Here is a 20,575-nt window from a genome sequence, read left to right as displayed (position 1 = left end):
ATTACAAAAATCATCTAATCTATTCTTCCCATCAATTGAGTACAAAATCTAAGCTCAGTGAAGTCATGCTTATGAATAAAATACACTAAAATACTTCTATATTTTAAAGACCAATAGCGAAGAGATGCTTTAGAAGTCCACTTGCAATTGCTGACAGTGCAGGCTATTATAAATGAAAAATCATTTACATCGCGTACCCTGGGATAGATTTGGAAATTTGATCTCAAAAGGACATTCATTATTTTGTAGAAAGTCCAAAGAAAACAAACACTGCAGAGAAATGAATAAAACTTTATTCGACAGTAACTATCAGCATAGACTAACCAGCAATTAGCGAAAGGTTACTGAAATATGTGGACTCAGAACTGTCAAGAATGATTATAGATAAGATGGTCTTCAATTATTGACATAATTGGTTTGACAGAACGAACCAGCCCAAGTAACCAGGTCAGCTCTTACTGGCTGTCTGGTTAACTAAGTTTACTGCTTCTAAACTCAATGTGGTGAGTGCAGATAAATTGCCCTCCTTTTAAAAGAGGGTGCTTCAGAGTAGACACTAGACTTGCGGTACTGACTACCTGTTGCTTTATAATGGCTACAGTGTTCAGAAGCTTCAGTTTTAAAATACATTTTACTTCAATATATTCCATTTTGAGAAATAAAGCTGCTTAGCAGAGATCTACAGTAGATACAGTACATCCTGTCCTAATTATGGTCCATACATCGATTCAAAATAAAACTGATTATACGTAAACTAACCCCCCCCCACCCAACCCCCCCATCCAGAAAAGGACAAGTTCAACCAGAGCAGCCTCTGCATCCACAGTGTGTGCACTCAATAATCCTCCCCTGTGGGAAAAAGAGAAATTCAGTGATTATAGAGTAATCTCAAGTTGAATATTAATGATCACAAGAGCTCTGAAATCTTTACATCTCTGCTGTCCCCAAGATCCATCCCTGGTTTCTCTTTCCTGTCTATATCCTGCACTTGGTAAGATCATCTGAAGACACAGGGTCAGCTTCCACACACACAATTGCACCCACTGCAATCCCATCATCACAGGCTCTTAGACTGCTGATCTCACACCCAGTCCCGGATAAGTCAACATTTCCCATAATTAAGGACGGCACTGTGGCACAGCGGTTAGCACTGCTGCCTCACAGCCCAGGATAAAGGTGTGGGGTTACGGGAATAGGGCCTGGGTGGGATTGTGGTCGGTGCAGACACGATGGGCCGAATGGCCTCCTTCTGCACTGTATGGATGCTATGATTAAATGTTTAAGTTTAAGTTTTTAAGTTTATTTATTAGTGTCACAAGTAGGTTTACATTAACAGCGCAATAAAGTTACTGTGAAAATCCCCAAGTCGCCACACTCCAGCTCCTGTTTCGGGAACACTGAGGGAGAATTTAGCATGGCCAATGCACCTAACCAGCACGTCTTTTGGACTGTGGGAGGAAACCAGAGCAGCCGTTTGGCAAGACCAAAGCTGTTGCCTTCTGACCCGGCTAGAAACTCCTTCTCCTCACCACAGTTTCCACCCCGTTTCACTGTTTCACATTGAATCTGATGTTTGCAACTTACACATCCTATTTAGTAACGCAAAGCTGCTATCCTTATCATCCATGTCCTTTTTCCTAAACCCTCCTGCATTTGGATCACACTTTCACAATTTCCCAAATAACTTCACAACAAATTAATCATTTTCTAAGCGAAATTTTTTTTTTCCACAAATGAAAACCTTTAAATATTACCTTGTCACAAATGTGAAAGTTTAAAGGAATTAATATTATTTCACAGCGGTCTATTTGAACAAATAGCTGTCAGACTGGACTGTCTCTAACTGACTTAGTATGACATGGAAAGGTTTTACTGTAGTGAGGAGACCTCCGTGTCGAGAGAGACTCACCACTTCAAGCTTGCTCTTAGGGACCCTGCAGATGCAGTTTGTTCCAAAGTTGGTGTCTCGGGTCTGGATGCAGCGGAGACAGCACAGGTTCTCATAGCCCTGTTTCTTCCATTTTGCAATGAGATTCTTGTCAGCATATCCTTCCCTTATGCAATAATCATACAACTCTACAAAACAAGATTGTGATGTTACTGGCTTTGACAGAGCCCACGTCATTATAGTAATTCACTGAGGGACCACCTCATACATAAAAACTCTTCAGAAAGATCAGACAAGTACAGCCATGTTCAGCAAATAGGTCTGACAAAACAGCATCCTGGACATAGGTAGGAATAAAGCGTATTATTCCCTCTTACCAGCATATAAACACCAGTCAAGTGGCATTGTAATGTGTAAACTGGTCAAAAACAAACTCTTAAACACTGCAACAAATACATTCAGGTCACTAGGGATATCACACTGCCAGTGCTTTCATTATTGGAGCACCAGAAGTTTTAAGTTTAAGTTTTAAGTTTATTTATTAGTGTTACAAGTAGGTTTACATTAACACTGCAATGAAGTTACTGTGAAAATCCCCTAGTCGCCACACTCCAGCGCCTGTTCGGGTACACAGAGGGAGAATTTAGCATGGCCAGTGCATCTATCCAGCACGTCTTTCAGACTCGGGAGGAAACCAGAGCACTCGGAGGAAACCCACGCAGACACAGGAAGAATGTGCAGACTCCGCATAGACAGTGACCCAAGCCTGGAATTGAACCCGGGTCCCTGGCGCTGTGAGGCAGTAATGTTAACCACTGCGCCACCGTGCCACCCCTCTCTTCACATTGAATCCCCAATGTGAAGGGAGCAACATTCAGCAGTTTCCTGTCTAGGATACTGGAACTTAATTTCAGTTACAACACATACAATTACAGGAATATTTGGTCCCTATAAAGTACACTTAAAATGGAGAAAAATGTCAACAATTCTAACACTAATGCACAAACAGACATTGATGGACATGCATCTTAACTGGGCTGACACATTGATCATATATGAACCAGAAACAGGGCCATGATTAAGGGAGACACCTTCTTTTCATTGATTTAATTACACTACAGGTCGAGTATCATTTATCCGAAACTATTGGGGCTGATAGCATTTTGATATTCAGATATTTGCGGATGGCAGGCCCAGGCCTAGTTACATTAAAATAGCCTGAGCCTAGGCTAGCTCTCGTCTACAAATACTAGGTTGTTTCTGTTTGTCAACTCTCACACATCCTACTTCTTAACACTTATTACAGCTGTAATATATTACATTGCTTTATTAACGTACAAATTAACTGCACAGCCATTCAAAAACCAGTTTGATTTTGGATAAAAGATTTTCACTCTGTATTTAAAGGGAGCTTCAGTGAGTTATCAATCTGGAAGTCAATGAACTAGCAAGAAAACAGTTCTCCATCTTTCAAATTCTAACATTTAACTATAACACTTTACCCTGGAGGCTATGACATGAGCCAATTGGAGAAATGTTGTGAAACTGAACTCTATAAATCTGGCCATTTGTTACTGGTCTCTGTGGTTTGACCATATCCATGTTTCAAGATGGTGCCAGAATGTGGAGTTTCTTTGCCAGCTATGTATGGTATGATTTGTATGGATAGTACGCGAAACAATACTTTTCACTGTATCTCGGTACATGTGACAATAATAAATCAAATCAAAAATTCAAATTGACAAGAGAACCAATGAGGGGTAACAACCTGCTTGATCTTCTCCTCACTGACCAATCTTTCACAGCTGTCTAATCTTCGCACTGGATGTTTTTTCCAAGTGTCTTCATCCAAAGGTAACAAATTGTCATCTTATTCAACCTCCGTCCAAAGTCCCCACCATCACAAATACCAGTGTTCGGCAATTTGGTTCACACCACGTGAGAATAAAGAGACGCTAAGTGCACTGAATACAGCAAAGGCAACAGCACCCGACAACATCGTCAGGGAATCAAGATTCACCAGTCAATCCTGACCAGGCATTTCAACATTTGGAAATTTCTCGAGGGCTGACGACAGGCTGAACCAGAACTTGCTGCTCCGCCGTATGGAGATGACACTGGAATTTATCTGACAGTGTGGAAGACTATCAGTTCTGTCTGAACCACATGAGAATACAGGATGGTAATTGGTGAGCTTAGATTTATCCTATCAGCTTCCTCCCAACCACAAGGATATTTTTCAACCTTTTGATACTTTTATTCCAACCAAAAAACCCCAATTCAAATTGAATCCCATCATGACCCCCACGTGAGGGACAAACCAGATCCAAGCTGACAAGACAAGACATTGCATCCCATCTTGGGCTTGATCAAACAAGATCCAAGCTGACAGGATGAGGCATTACACCCCCTCCCGGGCTTGATCTGAGCTTCATCTTAGCCAAAAGGCCGAGGCGGCTTTGAAAAATTGCATCAGGTAAAGCCTAGGTTTAACCTCATTGGCTACCCTGATCCTTTACTCTACCCTAGCTTGGGCAAACCATGATCGCAGGCGTCAGCACACCCCCAGTGCAATGGGCTAGTCTCGTCCCCTACCTGATCATGGTTTCAACCCTGCCAGGTAAGTATTATATGGAACACTTCACAAATTTGAGTGACTCACTCACTAACAATTTGGGTTCTGTAGGATCCACTCATTACAGCCTCGTTCCAGACATAGATCCTAAAGCTGATAACAGAGGAGAGGCAAAAGTAGCTGCCCTCTACATCAAGGGAGGTTTCGACTGAGTATAGTACAAATAAACCCTCACAAAAATGGATGATATTAATGGAAACCAAAGGGAAACCATCTGCCCTGGATGAAGTCATACAGAATGCAAAGGAAGATGGTTGTCATTGCTGGAGACCATCAATCATAGTCCCAAGACATCACTGCAGGAGTTCCTCGGTAAGCATCCGCCTACAGCTATCCCATCAGTGCTCATCCCTTCATCATTAGGAGGAGCCATTTGCTGATAACTCCAGTGTTCAGCTCAATTTGCAATTCCTCCAGTAAGGAAGGAGCCAAAACTAGCCTAGAGCAGGAAATTGGTCAACACCCAGTCTTGTCGGACAAATAGTAGATAACATTTGTATCACTCAAGTGTTAGGTAATGAACATCTGGAACAAGATGAAGCCATCACTCTGGACCTTCAACAGCATGGCACATTACCCGATAATCAACACTCCAGGGGTCTTCAGAAGCTGGACTGGATCAGTTATAATACCATGACTACAACAGGAGGGCCCAGGCTGTGTAACCTGCAATGAATGGATCGCCTCCCGAATCCCCTCAAAGCCTTTGCACATCTACAAAGCTCAAATCAGAAGTGCAGTGGAACACTCACCACAAGTTCCCATCAGAAAACAGGTCAGAGCACTTTGATCAATAACCATTGCTGCTGCACTCAGTATCCACCTTCTTTACACGTGTGCGCTGTAGTTGCTGTACACTTTGCTGTAGATGTGCAAAGGCTTTGGGGAGATTCGGGAAGTGATCCACTCATTGCAGATTACACAACCTGGGCCCTGCTGTTGTCGTCACGGCATTATAACTGATCCAGTCCAGCTTTTGAAGACTCCTGAAGTGTTGATTATTGGCTGCAAGATACAATGCAGCAACTCACCAGGGTTACCTCAACAACACTTCCTTCCATACCTCTGCTAATCGCCTTCCTCTTATAAAATAGGTCAAATATGTAACGTGTTCGCTGGTGGTGGAGTCTGAAGATGGGCCACAGTGATTCTACTTTCCTCTTCCCTTCATGAGGTTCAGTCTCAGCTACAAGAAGAACAGAAAGATAATTTAGGAGATTCTCAAGTTATAAGATCTTTTGCAATTAAATACCTTGCTCATAGAAAACAACGATTCAGTGAAACCTTTGTTTGGGTACAATGAGCTAATTACTTGCATAAATTATACTAATAAACAGGAAGACAGCATTTACCTGGAGGATGTCAAACCAATTCCTAATATAAATAAATAACTATATTGTCCCCAGCAGCATTGATGGACTTTATGAATGGTTTTTTCCCCTTTGATAACCTTTTATTGTGATCCTTAGTTCCCAATTTGCTGTGATGCAACTATTCTTCACACTACACATTCATAGTATTGATCTCATCCCCTCCAACAGTTGATTGATGTGCCAAAATTAGCCAAATTGCCTTCTGTATCTAGCCAGTGGTTAGACTGTAGATGACAAATTACACTGACTGTATGTGAATGAGGAATATAGTAGAGGTTCGAGCTGCTGTGCCATTTCAGAATCTGCCTCACTTTTAACAAGATTTAGCTTTCTCTACAAATCCTCTGCTTTCCCATGGTATAAATATGAACTTGCCCTCTTTTTAGGTCAAACCAAATAAACAAACTCAGATTAAGTCAGGACAAAGTAAAAAGGGGTAGCTGCCCAAAAGGAGGGGTCAAGGGGACAGCTCAACAAGGTGCTTCCAGCACCTTTCAATATTAACTCTATCATTAGCTACAAGGCACTGTTGCAGAACTCTATCATCTCCCAATTCACTCAGCTCGCCATCTCCAGCACCTCCTGGCCCTGCCACTTATGTTTTTATCATAAACTCTTGTTGTCATAAACTCTTGTTACCTTGCCACTGATTCCATCCCTCCCTGGTGGTTAAGAAGGCATATGGAATGATTGCCTTTATTAGCAGAGGCAAAGAATATAAGCACAAGGAAGTTACGATGGAGCTGTATCAAATGCTTGTTAGGCCACATCTAGAGTATTGTGTGCAGTTCTGGTCACACCATCGGAAGTAGGTGCTTGCACTAGAGAGGGTGCAGAGAAGATTCACCGTGATATTGTCTGGGCTGGAGTGTTTCAATTATGAAGAGCCTGGTTAGGCTGGGATTGTTTTCCTTAAGAGCAGAGAAAGCTGAGGGGGGACCTGATTGAGGTGCACATAGATTGAGGGAGATAGATTCAAAGAAATCTTATCCCTCAGTAGAGGGGTAAATAACCAGGGCACATAGATTTAAAGTAAGGGGCAGATGATTTAGAGGGGATTTGAGGAAAAAACGTTTCACCCCAAGAATGGTGGGAATCTGGAACTGCCTGAAAGGGTGGTAGAGGCAGGAACCCTCACAACATTTAAGCATTAAATGGTTTCAAGAAGGAGAAAGATATATTTATGACGGAAAAAACTGGTTAAAGGGATATGGGGAACAGGTGAGAAGGTGGATTTGAGACCAGGAAGAGATCAGCCATGATCTGACTGAATGGCGGAGCAGGCTCGAAGGGCTGAATGTGCCTATTTCTGCTCCTCAATCCTATGTTCCTAGATGAACACTTGAAATGCCAGAGCATACAAGGCTATGGATCAAGTGCTGGAAAATGGGATTAGAATAGAGAGGTGCTGGATGGCCAGCACAGACATGATGGGCTGAATGGCCTCTCTGTATGATGTATGGCTATTTTGAAGTGGGGATTAAGCCTGGCGTCCTGGCCAACATTCATCCCTCACTCTACATCACTAAAGCAGATTATCTGGTCGCGATCTTGCTGCGCACGGCTGTACAGGGATGCTGTGAGAGGCGCTATATCAATGTAACTCTGGTGCTGTTATTGCTCCAGCCGCTTCCCCCGGGCCTCACCCTCCCGCATCTTCTGGTCCAGCTCATCCAGGGTGGGTTCGATCAGCTCCCAGCCATCAGGAGGCGGTTTGCGGCTTCGCTTCACCTTCGGCATCTCGGCGGCACATCCGGGAACTGCGGCCCGTCCCACAAATAAAACGTCACCGCCCGGGGTCCTGGGCCCTTTCCCAATGGCGTCACTGACTGTCAATGCCAGTGCCTGTCGACATGGAGAGTCCAGCTTCCTTGCAATGGGAACTGTTTGTACTAAACTATACCAGAGAGTATTTATTTTTCTTCAGGGGAAGCAGGGACCTGTGAAATTTAGGTACCAAGAAACAAAAATGCTAAGAATGTCAACAAAATGGTAAAGTTCCCATCCAATGAAACACTAATGCAAATGTCAATTAAATCAATGGATAACGCTCTTTATTGTATGTTCAGTTAGTCTCACAAAGACATTCTGAGTCTTGCATGGTTGAACATTAACTCTTTAGTGATAACATATAGCTACATACATATGTCCTTCCATGCTTGCTTCTACACAGGTCTCGTTCAAGTCCCACAACAGACCGTAAGCCTGAATTTATACCTGGTCAGACGAGGGTAGTCAGCAGGACCCCTCCCTCCATCAGTTCCTGACAATGATTTCACGCGGGGGGGCAATGAACTGGGGGAGGATGGGGGGGTGACAGGGGCCAGGACAAGTAAAGGTATGAGTGAGGAGTTTAAAACAAGCTCCCTGAAAGCTGACAACTGCTGTGGAGATGCCTGAGGAGCTCCAGTATTGTTCAAAGGATATTTGCACATAAAATCTGCCATAACCTGTCTGTAATGTAACTACAAACAACTGGCAGCAATACTCCGAACTCCTCAACCTTCAAACATCTCCCGGACATTTTATCCCACCCTGGATCAAGAGTGAGGCAAAAACCTGAAAGCCACCTGGCCGATTGTCTTGTGCACTGAGCATAAAAGCACACTGACCACAAACAATCTCATATCAATTGGGGCTTTAATTGTCTTCATTGGAACTTTGTTAGTGGGCATGCTTCCGACTTCTATGCATGCCCACCTGATGTGGCGCGAAATGGGGACGCCCACCCAGTGTTTCCTCACCCGATTTTGTACAATTTAAGGTTGGACGCACATCCAATCACGGTTTGTAAAATTCTGGCCCTAGTCTCAGGTCATGTGTCTCTTTTCATCACATCATGGACGGTACTATTTTCCTGTCCCACATTAGCCTTTACTATGCTAAAACACCGTACACAAATAGTCACACTTGAATCCTGTCATATAAAGCATAATATTCCAATGTGTTTGGTGACTTCTGTACAGGTTCAGTGTACAGTAGTCTGTACTGATCTGTTTAATGGCTTTGATGGTGCATCGATCATGTAGAGTTTCCTTCCTTAGTTCATCAGGAAAAAAATGTTTCTGCTCCTACTCACATGCTGATAATTCTGAGACACGTGATTAATCATGAACGTTATTAAAACAGAAAAGAACTTGTATTTATATTGTGACTTTTACACCCTCAAACCAAAAGTGCTTGCAGCGAATAATACTTAAAGCCTAATCACGTGTATTGTAGAAAATACAGCAGCCAATTTGTACACAGCAACTATGTGATAAGCAATCAGATAACCTGTTTTACTGCAGTTTGTCAGTCATTGGATTAATGCTAATCCTGTCTCCATTTGATCGCAACGTGGATGTATTTGTAGCAAAGGGGACCAGGTAGAAATCAACAGCTGACTTCCTTCTCCCTAGCTTAGGGACAATGTCAAATTGTGAAATCATTGTCACTTGCACTGAAACTTTTATTGAAAATAATTAACCCACCAGAAACCTCCACCGGAAGCAACAAAATGTGATTTTGATTTGATTTATTATTGTCACATGTATGCAGTGAAAAGTATTGTTTCTTGCGTGTTATACAGACAAAGCATACCATTCAAAGAGTACATAGGGGCGAAGGACAGGAGAGAGTGCAGAATATGGTGTTACAGTCATAGCTAGGGTGTAGAGAAAGATCAACTTAATATAAGGCAGTTCCTTTCTCTTGGTACGTGACCTCAGACTTCCATACTTTTTTTCCAGTGGAAGAAGGTGGACAAGAGCATTTCCGGGGGACGGGAGGGTGCGTGCATGGCATCCTTAATTATGCTAGCTGCTTTTCCAAGGCAGCAGGAAGTGTAGACGGAGCTAATGGATGGGAAGCTGGTTTGCGTGATGGTCTGGGCCTTGTTCACAACCCTTTGTAGTTTCTTGTGGTCTTGGTCAGAGCAGGAGCCCTACCAAGCTGTGATACATCCAGTGTGTTTACAAACTCTTGGGTTTCCTGGAGAAGCTTTTATAAACTATTATAATTTCATAGACTCTCTACAGTGCAGAAGGATGCCATTCAGTCAACCAAGCCTGCACCGATAACAATTCCATCCAGGCCCTATCCCCGTATACCATTGTCTTTACCGTGCTAGTCCCCCTGACACTAAGGGGCAATTTAGCATGGCCAATCAACCTAACCCGCACATCTTTGGACTGTGGGCGGAAATCAGAGCACCCGGAGGAAAGCCGTGCAGACACAGGGGAGAACGTGCAAATTCCACACAGGAATCGAACCTAGAGCCCTGGCACTGTGAGGCAGCAATGCTAACCACTGTGCCGCCCAATTAATTAAATACTCAATTGTTCATTTCTCACAAGAATAGTTTTTAAGCTTGGGAAGAGAAAGGATTCTAGTTGAATTACATGCCAAATACACATTTTGAGCAAATTTTATTGAAAGTGATATAATGTCACTGAACTACTAATCCGGAGGCCCAGGTTAATGCCCTGCGGACATGGGTTCAAATCCCACCACAGTAGCTAGTGCAATTTAAATTCAATGCATCAATTTAAAAAACCTGGGTTTGAAAGCTAATGTCTGTGGGGCTATGAAACTATTATCAACTGTTGTAAAAGCCCATCTTGTTCAATATTCCCCTTTATGGAAGGAAATCTGCTGTCCTTACCTTGTCTGGCCTACGTGACACTCCCCATGCAATACAGTTGACTCATAATTGCCCTCTGAAATGGTGTAGCAATGACACTCAGTTGTATCAAGCACTGGTATATCTGCACCCAGATGAGGGTAATCGGCGGGACCAGAAACTGCTGATTTCTGTCTAAGTACATTTTTTCTTACTGGTACATAAATTATATGCACGTAAAGCAAGGACAAGTGAAGTGAGGTGTGTGCTGATTGCTCACAACATTGACTGTGAGAGCCGTGCTGTCCCACTGTGTTTTTAAGTGTAAATATTTCTTTCGTTTTTACCATTTGAAGCTGGCGATAGTTCTATTAATACAAGAATGATTAAGCATTTTCTATCACTTGTTGTGAAATATCTGGCGTGTATTCAATGTATTGGATTTTATTCATGGGGTCATGGTTAGTGAACAAGCCTAATTTCAATCTTATGGTCCACTGAGATGAAGGAGGATCACTCATGCGGCCCACTCACTAGCCAAGGTTGCCCATCACTGATTTAAAGAGATTTTAAGTGGGGAAGAGTGTATGTATTAAATTAAGGTATATAGTTTCAAGGGAGTGTATGTGGAGGAGAGATTCGTTAAAGTATAGAAGAAGGGAAGGTGGGGAGTGATGGCCTAGTGGTATTATCGCTGGGCTATTAATCCAGGAACTCAGCTAATATTCTGGGGACCCAGGTTCCAATCCCGCCACAACAGATGGTGGAATTTGAATTCAATGAAAAAAAAACTTGAATTAAGAATCTAATGATAACCATGAAACAATTGTCGATTGTCAGAAAAACCTATCTTGTTCACTAATGTCCTTTAGAGAAGGAAATCTGCCGTCCTTACCTGGTCTGGCCTACATGTGACTCCAGAGCCACAGCAATATGGCCAGCCAGTGATGCCCATGTCCCATGATTGAATTTTTTAAAAGTGGTGAATTTGATGGTGGCTTCTCAGACTGGAAGTGGTTAAATCCCTGGAGGTCAGTGATGTATCTGATATCAGCAAGTCTGGCCTGATCATAGAGGACCCTCTATCAAAAGTAGCAGACAACATAAAAAATGGGCAGCAAGGTTAAACAAGAAGAGAAATCTGACCAATTTCAAGAACAGGCGAAGATATCATGGATAATGGATTTGACTAGGAATTTAAGAAATACATTTTTTTCTCTGCTCCGTGAGTCCCTAACCATATAGAATTATCAAAAGTATGAAAGGATAGTTCGGGTTTTTTTTTAAACTAGAAGGCTGTGGAGCACCTAACCAAACACTCCAGAGGAATCAGGATCCGTGAATATTGAAAATAGAAATTGTTAAACACTTGAAAATTACTAGGCACTCAGGAATTGAACAATGGGAGCCATTATACAAAATGGGTTGAATGGCATATTTGAACTGTAAAATTCTATTTTTCTTTGGTGGAGAAAATGCTGGAAAATCTCAGCAGGTCTGGCAGCATCTGTAAGGAGAGAAAAGAGCTGACGTTTCAAGTCCAGATTGGGTAGTCTGGACTCGAAACCTTAGCTCTTTTCTCTCCTTACAGATGCTGCCAGACCTGCTGAGATTTTCCAGCATTTTCTCTTTTGGTTTCAGATTCCAGCATCCGCAGTAATTTGCTTTTATTTTTCTTTGATCCCTGGCTGAAGGGATCTCTAACTTCCCGAGAAGAATTGTAATGAGCATTACTTCTGTCCAACTGAATTAAATGTATGGGTTTGCAGGTTAGGTTTTAAAAATAAAGTCAAATCCTGAAAATGCATGTCAGATAAGTCAGTGTCTGAAAAGCTGGGTTAATGTAACTGTAACGCTGTCACTAATTCAGAGGCAGCTTTGTATTTGTGGTTTACCATGTGTCTGATTTGAAGGGGTCACCAGGATAGGGGATTTTTCAGCCCTGTCATCATGAATATTGGGAAGAAAACAAAATTTAATCCAAAACCCCATCTAGTCCATTGTTTTTATAAAACCAAAAAATTAAAATGTCTGATTTAATATCATGTTTGGTCAGCAGATGGTGACATTGCATCGTCAATAATGCTTTGGAAATTCTACACGATTATACCTTCGACATCCTAATATCGCTATTATTCTTCGCTATAATAAACACTCAAAATCATTTCAAATAACGGTGAATTTTCAGTAATTGTTTTTCTCAGTTTTCTGTCCAAGACATCATTAAGAATAGTTTCAGGGCAATATCTGCAAGATAGTTTTGTTACTTTGTAAAATATAGCGATAGGAGGACGATATAATCACTGCTTACGCAACATTCCTTGTTTAATCAGTAAACTAACTGCTTCAGCTTTTATATATGGCAAGATTCCCAAAATGAATGACACCTAATGGGCCGCATGAGTGGCCCTCCTTCATCTTAGTGGGCCGCAAGATTGAAACTGGGCTTGTTCACTAACCATGGTCCCATGAATAAGATTATTATTGGGCGGCACGGTGACACAGTGGTTAGCATTGCTGCCTCACAGCACCAGGAACATGGGTTCGATTCCCGGGTCATTGTGTGGAGTTTGCACGTTCTCCCCGTGTCTGCGTGGGTTTCCTCCGGGGGCTCCGGTTTCCTCCTATAGTCCAACGGTCTGCAGGTTAGGTGGATTGGCCATGCTAAATTGCCCCTTAGTGTCAGGGGGACTAGCTAGGCTAAATGCATGGGGTTATGAGAATAGGGCCTGGTTGGGATTGTGGTTGGTGCAGACTCGATGGGCCGAATGGCCTCCTTCTACACTGTAGGATTCTATGATTTATGATCTATGATTAAATACAACTAATACACACCCCAAATATTTCATAACATGATAGAAAATGCTCAATCATTTATATATTAATAGAACTTCAAATGGTAAAAACAAAAGAACTATTAACACTTTGGACGCAGAGGGAATGCATGGCTCTCACAGACAATGTTGTGAGCAATCACATTCATAATGACAGGGTTGAAAATTCCCCTACCTTGGTGACCCTTTCAAATCAGACACACGGTGAACCACAAATGCAAAGCAGCCTCTGAATTAGTGCATCGACTCTTCAACAGGCCCTATCCCCGTATTTACCCCGCTAATCCCCCTAACTTCCACATGCTGGGACACAAAGGGGCAATTTAACATGGCCAATCACCTTAAGAATTTCCTTGTCACTTAGGGGATGTGTGTGATGGGGGGAGTGGGGGGGAGGGTGATGTTAGATGGTGCCCATATCTGGTTTAAACCTCTGCACCACATGCCCTGGCGAGAAGGAAAGGAAGGGACCTGATTCCAGGCCATGGTTATAAGGCCCCTATAGCAAACTGCTTGGAATTACGTGAGTGAAACCTATTCATGACCTGCTTCCATAGGAAAGTCACTGTCTCCCAAATACCTTCCCCCACTTGTATCACTTAGATTGGAAAGCCCCCAGGTTGGGAATCTGAGGACATATCCTATCATTCTATGACATTCTGCAGAATATAGATCAACAAACTGCAGGCTGTGAACGTTGGTAAGGTTTTGGACTATGAAGACACCAATAAAGCCCAGTGCCCACTCAACAATACAGACATTAATCCAACTTCCTAATTGAAGGAAGCATCGTCATTAAGAACAGAATCTCAGAATCCTCACTTTTTACCCATCCTAACTCCAGAACATTCCATTCAGTTGACAACCAGTGCTGCCCAGTGGGCAGGGGGCAGCATGGTGGCACAGTGGTTAGCACTGCTGCCCCACAACGCCAGGGACCCGGGTTTGATTCTGTGTGGAGTTTGCACAGTCTCCCCGCGTCTAAATGGATTTCTTCTGGGTGCTCCGGTTTCCTCCCACAGTCCTAAGATGTGCAGGTTAGGTGGATTGGCCATGGTAAATGCACAGAGTTACAAGAATAGAGCGAGGGTGGGCCTGAATAAGGTGCTTTTTCGGAGAATCGGGGCAGACCCGATGGGCTGAATGGCCTCCTTCTGCCTGTAGGAATTCTATGATTCAATATCTAGGAGATGTTAACAACCAGATTTAAAACAACGTTGTTTACAGAGAGAGCTCCCAACACTTGAAATGTCATGAAAGGTTAGTAATCAGAAATGATAAAACAGAAATATTATCGGATTTAATAATGGAATGTGCAAAAAAAGGCAGCACCATAACTCCACAAAGGCTCAGAAATTGCCAGCTTGGTTTAATTGGTAGCATTCTTTGTGTGATGTACAGACTCTTTTATGGGACTCTGTAATATTCCTGTTACTTTTATCCACTTAGCCTGGAAAGATTTCCTTTTCAGAAAATGCTGGAAATACTCAGCGGGTATATCAGTGTTTATAGAGAGAGAAAAACACAGGTAACAGGTGGAATTCCCCCAATTTGAGATGAAGTGTGGTGACGGGCAGCTTCAGTCCTGTCAGAATGGCCGGATCCCACACCAGGTCCTGCGCTTGGAATCTCATCAATTATGCACAGGCAAGTTCTCCTCCGCGTCATTTGGCGAGCTGGCAGCTGATTCGTCTGCCTGCCCTCAGCTGGTGAGTGTGAAGGTGCCTGGGCCATATTTAAATACCAGTCCAGGACACTCTGATCTCTCTCTCCAGCCCACCTGAATTCACGAGATCCTGCAGGATGTCAGCAACCCAGAGGAAAAAGGCTCGCAGCCTCAAGAAGAAATCTATTCTATAATTCAACCACACCTCCCCCCCCCCCACCCCCTCCGAGGCACATCACCCCCCCCCCCCCCTCATCACCACCCCGAGGCACATCACCTGCAAGGCGCCCATGCCCCATTTGGACCTCTACCCAATGCAGCTGGAGTCTGAGTGCATCCCCTTCCTGTAAACAATGTGGTGTCTCTTTGACCCCCAGTTGTGTGTGAGCTTTTCACGTGGTCTTGTCGGGGTCCAGTTTCCCTCCTGTCGGTCTCCCCTCTGCCTTCCATTGTACATCCTTTGCATCCACCCCCTTGCCTCTCTGTCTGCCATCGTGAGCCCTCGCCCTATCCTCACCCCACCTTGCACAGCCTTCCTTCTACATTGGCCCCCTGGACTTTGTCAGGCCATCCCCTCTCCATCCTCCCTACTCTTCACCTCACACTGCACCCACGACTGAACTTGGCATCTTGTTGCGGTGGCTGCACGAATCCTGCAGCACTGTGCTGTCCAGATAGACACTGCTATGTGGCACCAGGGGGAAGGAGACCCCTGTACTCCCCAATTCCAGGCGCTGTACTGATCTGACTCGGTAACCTAGGAGGGTCCGTGGGTCCAGCAGCATGGGGCTGTCCATGAAGATCAGCTTGACATGGAGATGGAGGCAGGAATCAGTCTGCCACGGCAGAATGGTGAACAGCGCATCAGGAACAGCGCAGCACTATGGCAGAAAGTTGTTGCAGTCACCTTGAGGTCTTGTATGCGTGCCACATTTTAGCAATCGGGTTTGACGCTGACATAATTTCCCACTGGCGTGAGGCATGATTGAAAAGTCTGATGGGATGCTGGCAGGCAGCTGCTTTAATGAATAGATGGATGGAAATAACCTGTGAAGACTGGCGTTACTGTGGGAGGCTGGAGTTATAGTCCTACCCCAGGGGGACAGGACTCCTGTTACAAGAATTGCTCAGCTCTCACCCAGGTCAAAGTAGAATGAAGGCCTTAGCCGGGAGTTATGTGTGGTGACCTGGCATTGACAAGGAAATAGAACAGATAGTTAGTCAATGTTCTAATTGCGAAGCTTACCAGGCTTTACCACCATCGGTGAATTTGCATCCATGGGAGTGGCCAGACCGACCATGGGCGAGGCTACACATTGATTTTGGTGGGCCATTTATGTGTTATATGTTTCTTATACTAGTGGACACGCACTCCAAGTAATTAGATGTGCAGTTGATGAAGTCCACAACAGCCATGGTCTCCATTGACAAGTTCAGGAAGATCTTTGCTAGTCATGGCATTCAGAGGTGGTGGTATCGGACAATGGCACATCATTCATGGCAGACAATTTACAAAAATCTCTCAAGCCCAATGCATTCACATTGTGAGGTCGGCACCTTACCACCCAGCATCAAATGGACTGGCCGAGCATGCGGTACCAGCATTCAAGTAGTCAATAAAATAACAAGTAAATAGGCCTCTTTCTTTATGTATAACCAGTTTTTTATTGTCTTATAACACCATCCCAAATGTGACCACAGAGGTCACACGAGCTGAGTTACTGACGGGACGTTGTTTAAGAACACAATTGGACATGATATTCCCAAATTTGGCAGAGAGGATAGAGGTTAGGCAAGCCTCTGAGGAGGAAAATCACGACTCAGGAAGAAAAAACAAAGTGTTTCAAGCAGTCTTGGTTAGAAACTTTGCAGCAGGCCCGGCGTGGGTGGCTGGTAAAATTGTGGCGAGAACAGGACTAGTCGCCTACATCATGGAAATGACAAGGCTTGCAGGCTCAGGAAACATGTGGACCATCTAAGAAGGAGTTCAGTATTGGACACAGGGGGTTAACAGGTGACCCCTGCAGCTAGTTCAAGGATGCCAGGGCTGATTACTGGGATTTTGGTTGAGAATGTGGGACTGGAGCAACTGATGGTTGTGGAGATGGAGGAGCCTGAAGCTGCCAAAAAGCCACTAGATCCTGGATTAATGAGCCAGCCTTTCTCGTCTGGTCCCTTGAATCTAGAAGAGCCTTACACCGAACTGAGGCACTCTAACGGAGCTCAGAAGATTCCGGACCAATTGAACCTTTGATGAGATTTTCCAGTGGCTCTTTCTGTTATCATTTTTATTTAAAGCTTATTGTGGGCCTTGCTAATCCTGTTCTTTGTTCCTCCATAGGTGTATTTTGGATTTTAGGGGGAAGGAGTGTAGTAGCATGGCCCTTTAAAACAGGGGTGAGGAGGGGGCATTTCCAGAGGGCCATGTGATCCAGAGCCAGAGCCGGAGCCTAAGGATTGTCATGGCAGAAGCTGAACCAATTGGCAGGAGGATGTGTACCATGGGTCGAGGAAGATCTTGCAGTTGGAACCAGGGAGCCAAGTAGAACAATCGCATTGTAATCTACTCTGACCTTGTTGGATATATTATTCTTATTGTTGGGAATAAAGCCTTTGTTTGATTTAAGCCACATCGAGTCACTCTCAATCTATTACATTATCTACTGATACAAAGGGTAATAGGGGACAGATAAGACTCACTAGAAAGTCATATTCAATTGATTCATGTATTCTATGTAAAACATATTAATTCCCTCCGCCACTGATGCACAGTGGCAGCAGTGTGTACCATACACAAGATGCATTACAACAACTCGCCAATACTCTTTGACTGCACCAATCCAACAATGTGCAGGTTAGGTGGATTGGCCATGCTAAATTGCCCCTTAGTGTCCAAAGATGTCCAGGTTAAGTGGATTAGCCATGGTAAATGCATGGGGCTACAGGAATGGAGGATGGGGAGGGAGGGGTGGGGCGGGGGGGAGGTGAACCTGGGGAAGATGCTCTTTTGGAGAGTAGGAGCAAACATGATGGGCTGAATGGTCTTCTGCTACACTGTAGGGTTTCTATGGTTCCAAGCCAATAACCACTACCTCCTAGAAAGACAAGGGCAGCAGATGCGTAGGAACACCACCACCTGCAAATTCATGCACCATTCTGACTTGGAAATATATCGCCGTTCCTTCACTGTCACTAGGTCAAAATCCTGGAACTCCCTCCCTAACACTGTGGGTGTATCTGCATTAGATGGACTGCAGCAGTTCAAGAAGGCTCAACTTTTTAAGGGCAAGTAAGGATGCATAACAAATGTTGGGCTTTCCAACGACGCTCACATCACATGAAAGAAAAGAAATATGCTGTTGGTATAATCAGGCCTCATCTCATCAGCATGCTCTTCAGAATATCCTTTGGAGAAACAAAGACATTTGTGATGACATGTGTTTGATATTAGTATGCTATACACACAATGGGGAGTCTGTTGTTATGGGGCACATTATTGTTTACCACAATTTGGGCAGTGAAGATACATCCCAGACCATAGGAAAGATGAGGTCTGCTTGTAAGAATGACTAGAGGTACAAAATCTGGCTGAATATCAAGTATGGATCTGTGAAATTAATAATGGGTTTAAGGGCCTCTTTAATCTAAAAGTTGGACTGTTCTTGTGGATCCCAGAAATTAGAAATACTCTCACTTTTAGGCACAAATAAGGGAGCTCTTTATCAAATGTATTTCACAGATCACATCATCTGCTGCAGACTGATACCTTTTTGCTCAGCACATGACCATAATGCAGTAGTGAGTGATATAGAATTCTGGATATACATGAGTATAACAACATAATTCCTAACTCTTTATGAATAATAAAGCAATGGGGTGGCACAGTGGTTAGCACTGTTGCCTCACAGCGCCAGGCACCCGGGTTCAATTCCAGCCTCGGGTAACTGTGTGTGTGGAGTTTGCACGTTCTCCCCATGTCTGCGTGAGTTTCCTCTGGGTTTTCCGATTTCCTCCCACAATCCAAAGATATGCAAGTTAGGTGGACTGGCTGTACTAAATTGTCCCTTAGTGTCAGGGGGATTAGCAGGGGAAATGCACATGGAGTCATGGGGACAGGGTCAGGGGTCGGTGCAGACTCAACAAAGAACAAAGAAAATTACAGCACAGGAACAGGCCCTTCAGCCCTCCAAGCCTGCACCAACCTTGCTACCCAACTGAACTAAAACCCCCTATCCTTCCAGGGACCATATCCCTCTAAAGAACAAAACTTGATGGGCCAAATTATCTCCTTCGGCACTGTAGGGATTCTATGATTCTATGAATATAAAAAGTATAACAAAAACAGAAAATGCTGGAAAATCTCAGCAGGTCTGACAGCATCTGTGGAGAGAGAATAGAGCCAATGTTTCGAGTCTAGATGATCCTTCTTCCATCATCCTGACTCGAAACGTTGGCTCCATTCTCTCTCCACAGATGCCGTCAGACCTGCTGAGATTTTCCAGCATTTTCTGTTTTTGTTTCAGATTCAGCATCTTGCCTTATAAAAAGTATAATGCCTCTTTATATCAATATAATTGCTCCAATCATTAACCTTTTTTCTATTATGTCGAGAGAAATTTAATCATCAAGTTTTACAATCAAACTGAACACCTTAATAATTTTTTATGGCTTGTTTATTTTCTCAAAAGTATTATCCATGGTATTGCTTGTGTGGGAACATGCTGTGCCTCTTCGTGTTAAAATAGCATCCTGCAATCGGTCTGTGGCCTGGCATTGCTTCTCCTCAAGTTCTATGTTATGATTCTGCAGCTTATGGGGTGAATTTTCCCGTTCTGCCCACCACTGGAGTTGAAGGGGGCGAGGGGCGAACCATGGAAAGGTCCAGTTTTGGGGCAAACACGGCTGGAAAATGCTGTCCTATGTTTCTCTTCCAACCACTCTGTGTGCCTGTCTTACACCAGTTTCTCAGCTTCTTGCTGTGCCTGATCTGCTTGGTTTTGTGCATCTTGCATTTCCTCTTTTAAACACTAGCATTTCTCACAATTTATTATTGATCTCCCAGTAAATCATCCTCCAACCGTGTTAAGCTGCATCTGTCTGGGATCAGCACTCTCATTGTTTTCTTGCCCAAGTTCTCCTACTTGGATCACGTGCTGCTAAAATTTTGATCTGAGTATCAGGATCTCCCCGTAGGAAGCCTCCTCTGTTAACCCATACAGCTTCCGGTTTCCCTTCCATAAGCTTCTTTCCAGCTTGCCACGTTATGTCCTGCTCAGCCTCCAGTATATCCAGGTCAGTTCTCTAGTTCTAACTTTGCACCTTGGAGTGCTGTCAGTTTCTGGAAATCTTCTTCAGCTGCCTGAACTTTCCGAATGAGCTCTCCTTCCTTTTCTGTCAAGAGCTCTTTGTGTCTTTCAATATTGGCCTTGAGAATGTCAATGTCTGACTGCAACCCATTCATTTGGCTTTGCATGTTATTTTTCATAATGTTGGAATTTACCCAAACTGTAGGCTCCGTAATTAGCAATTACTTTTCTTCAGTCACTTGGAGCTCTCTTTCCTTTTTGCGCGATTGA

At 43.7% G+C, this 20,575-nt stretch overlaps 1 protein-coding gene across 1 annotated transcript; it reads right to left on the bottom strand.

The window, feature by feature from the left end:
- Nucleotides 1-271: 271 nt before the first annotated feature.
- Nucleotides 272-7,687, bottom strand: bud31 (BUD31 spliceosome associated protein). Its single transcript, XM_078240105.1, has 4 exons — nt 7,543-7,687; nt 5,587-5,709; nt 1,910-2,076; nt 272-849 (listed from the first exon to the last, which is right to left on the bottom strand). Exons 1-4 carry the CDS (start codon nt 7,634-7,636, stop codon nt 799-801), a joined length of 435 nt encoding a protein of 144 aa, XP_078096231.1. The 5' UTR covers nt 7,637-7,687; the 3' UTR covers nt 272-798.
- Nucleotides 7,688-20,575: the final 12,888 nt, after the last annotated feature.

The sequence above is a fragment of the Mustelus asterias genome, chromosome 23 (genome assembly GCF_964213995.1).
Source record: "Mustelus asterias chromosome 23, sMusAst1.hap1.1, whole genome shotgun sequence".
NCBI lineage: Eukaryota > Metazoa > Chordata > Chondrichthyes > Carcharhiniformes > Triakidae > Mustelus > Mustelus asterias.
The sequence above is the reverse complement of the archived record's forward strand: the minus strand, read 5'-3'. Positions and strand labels throughout refer to the sequence as shown.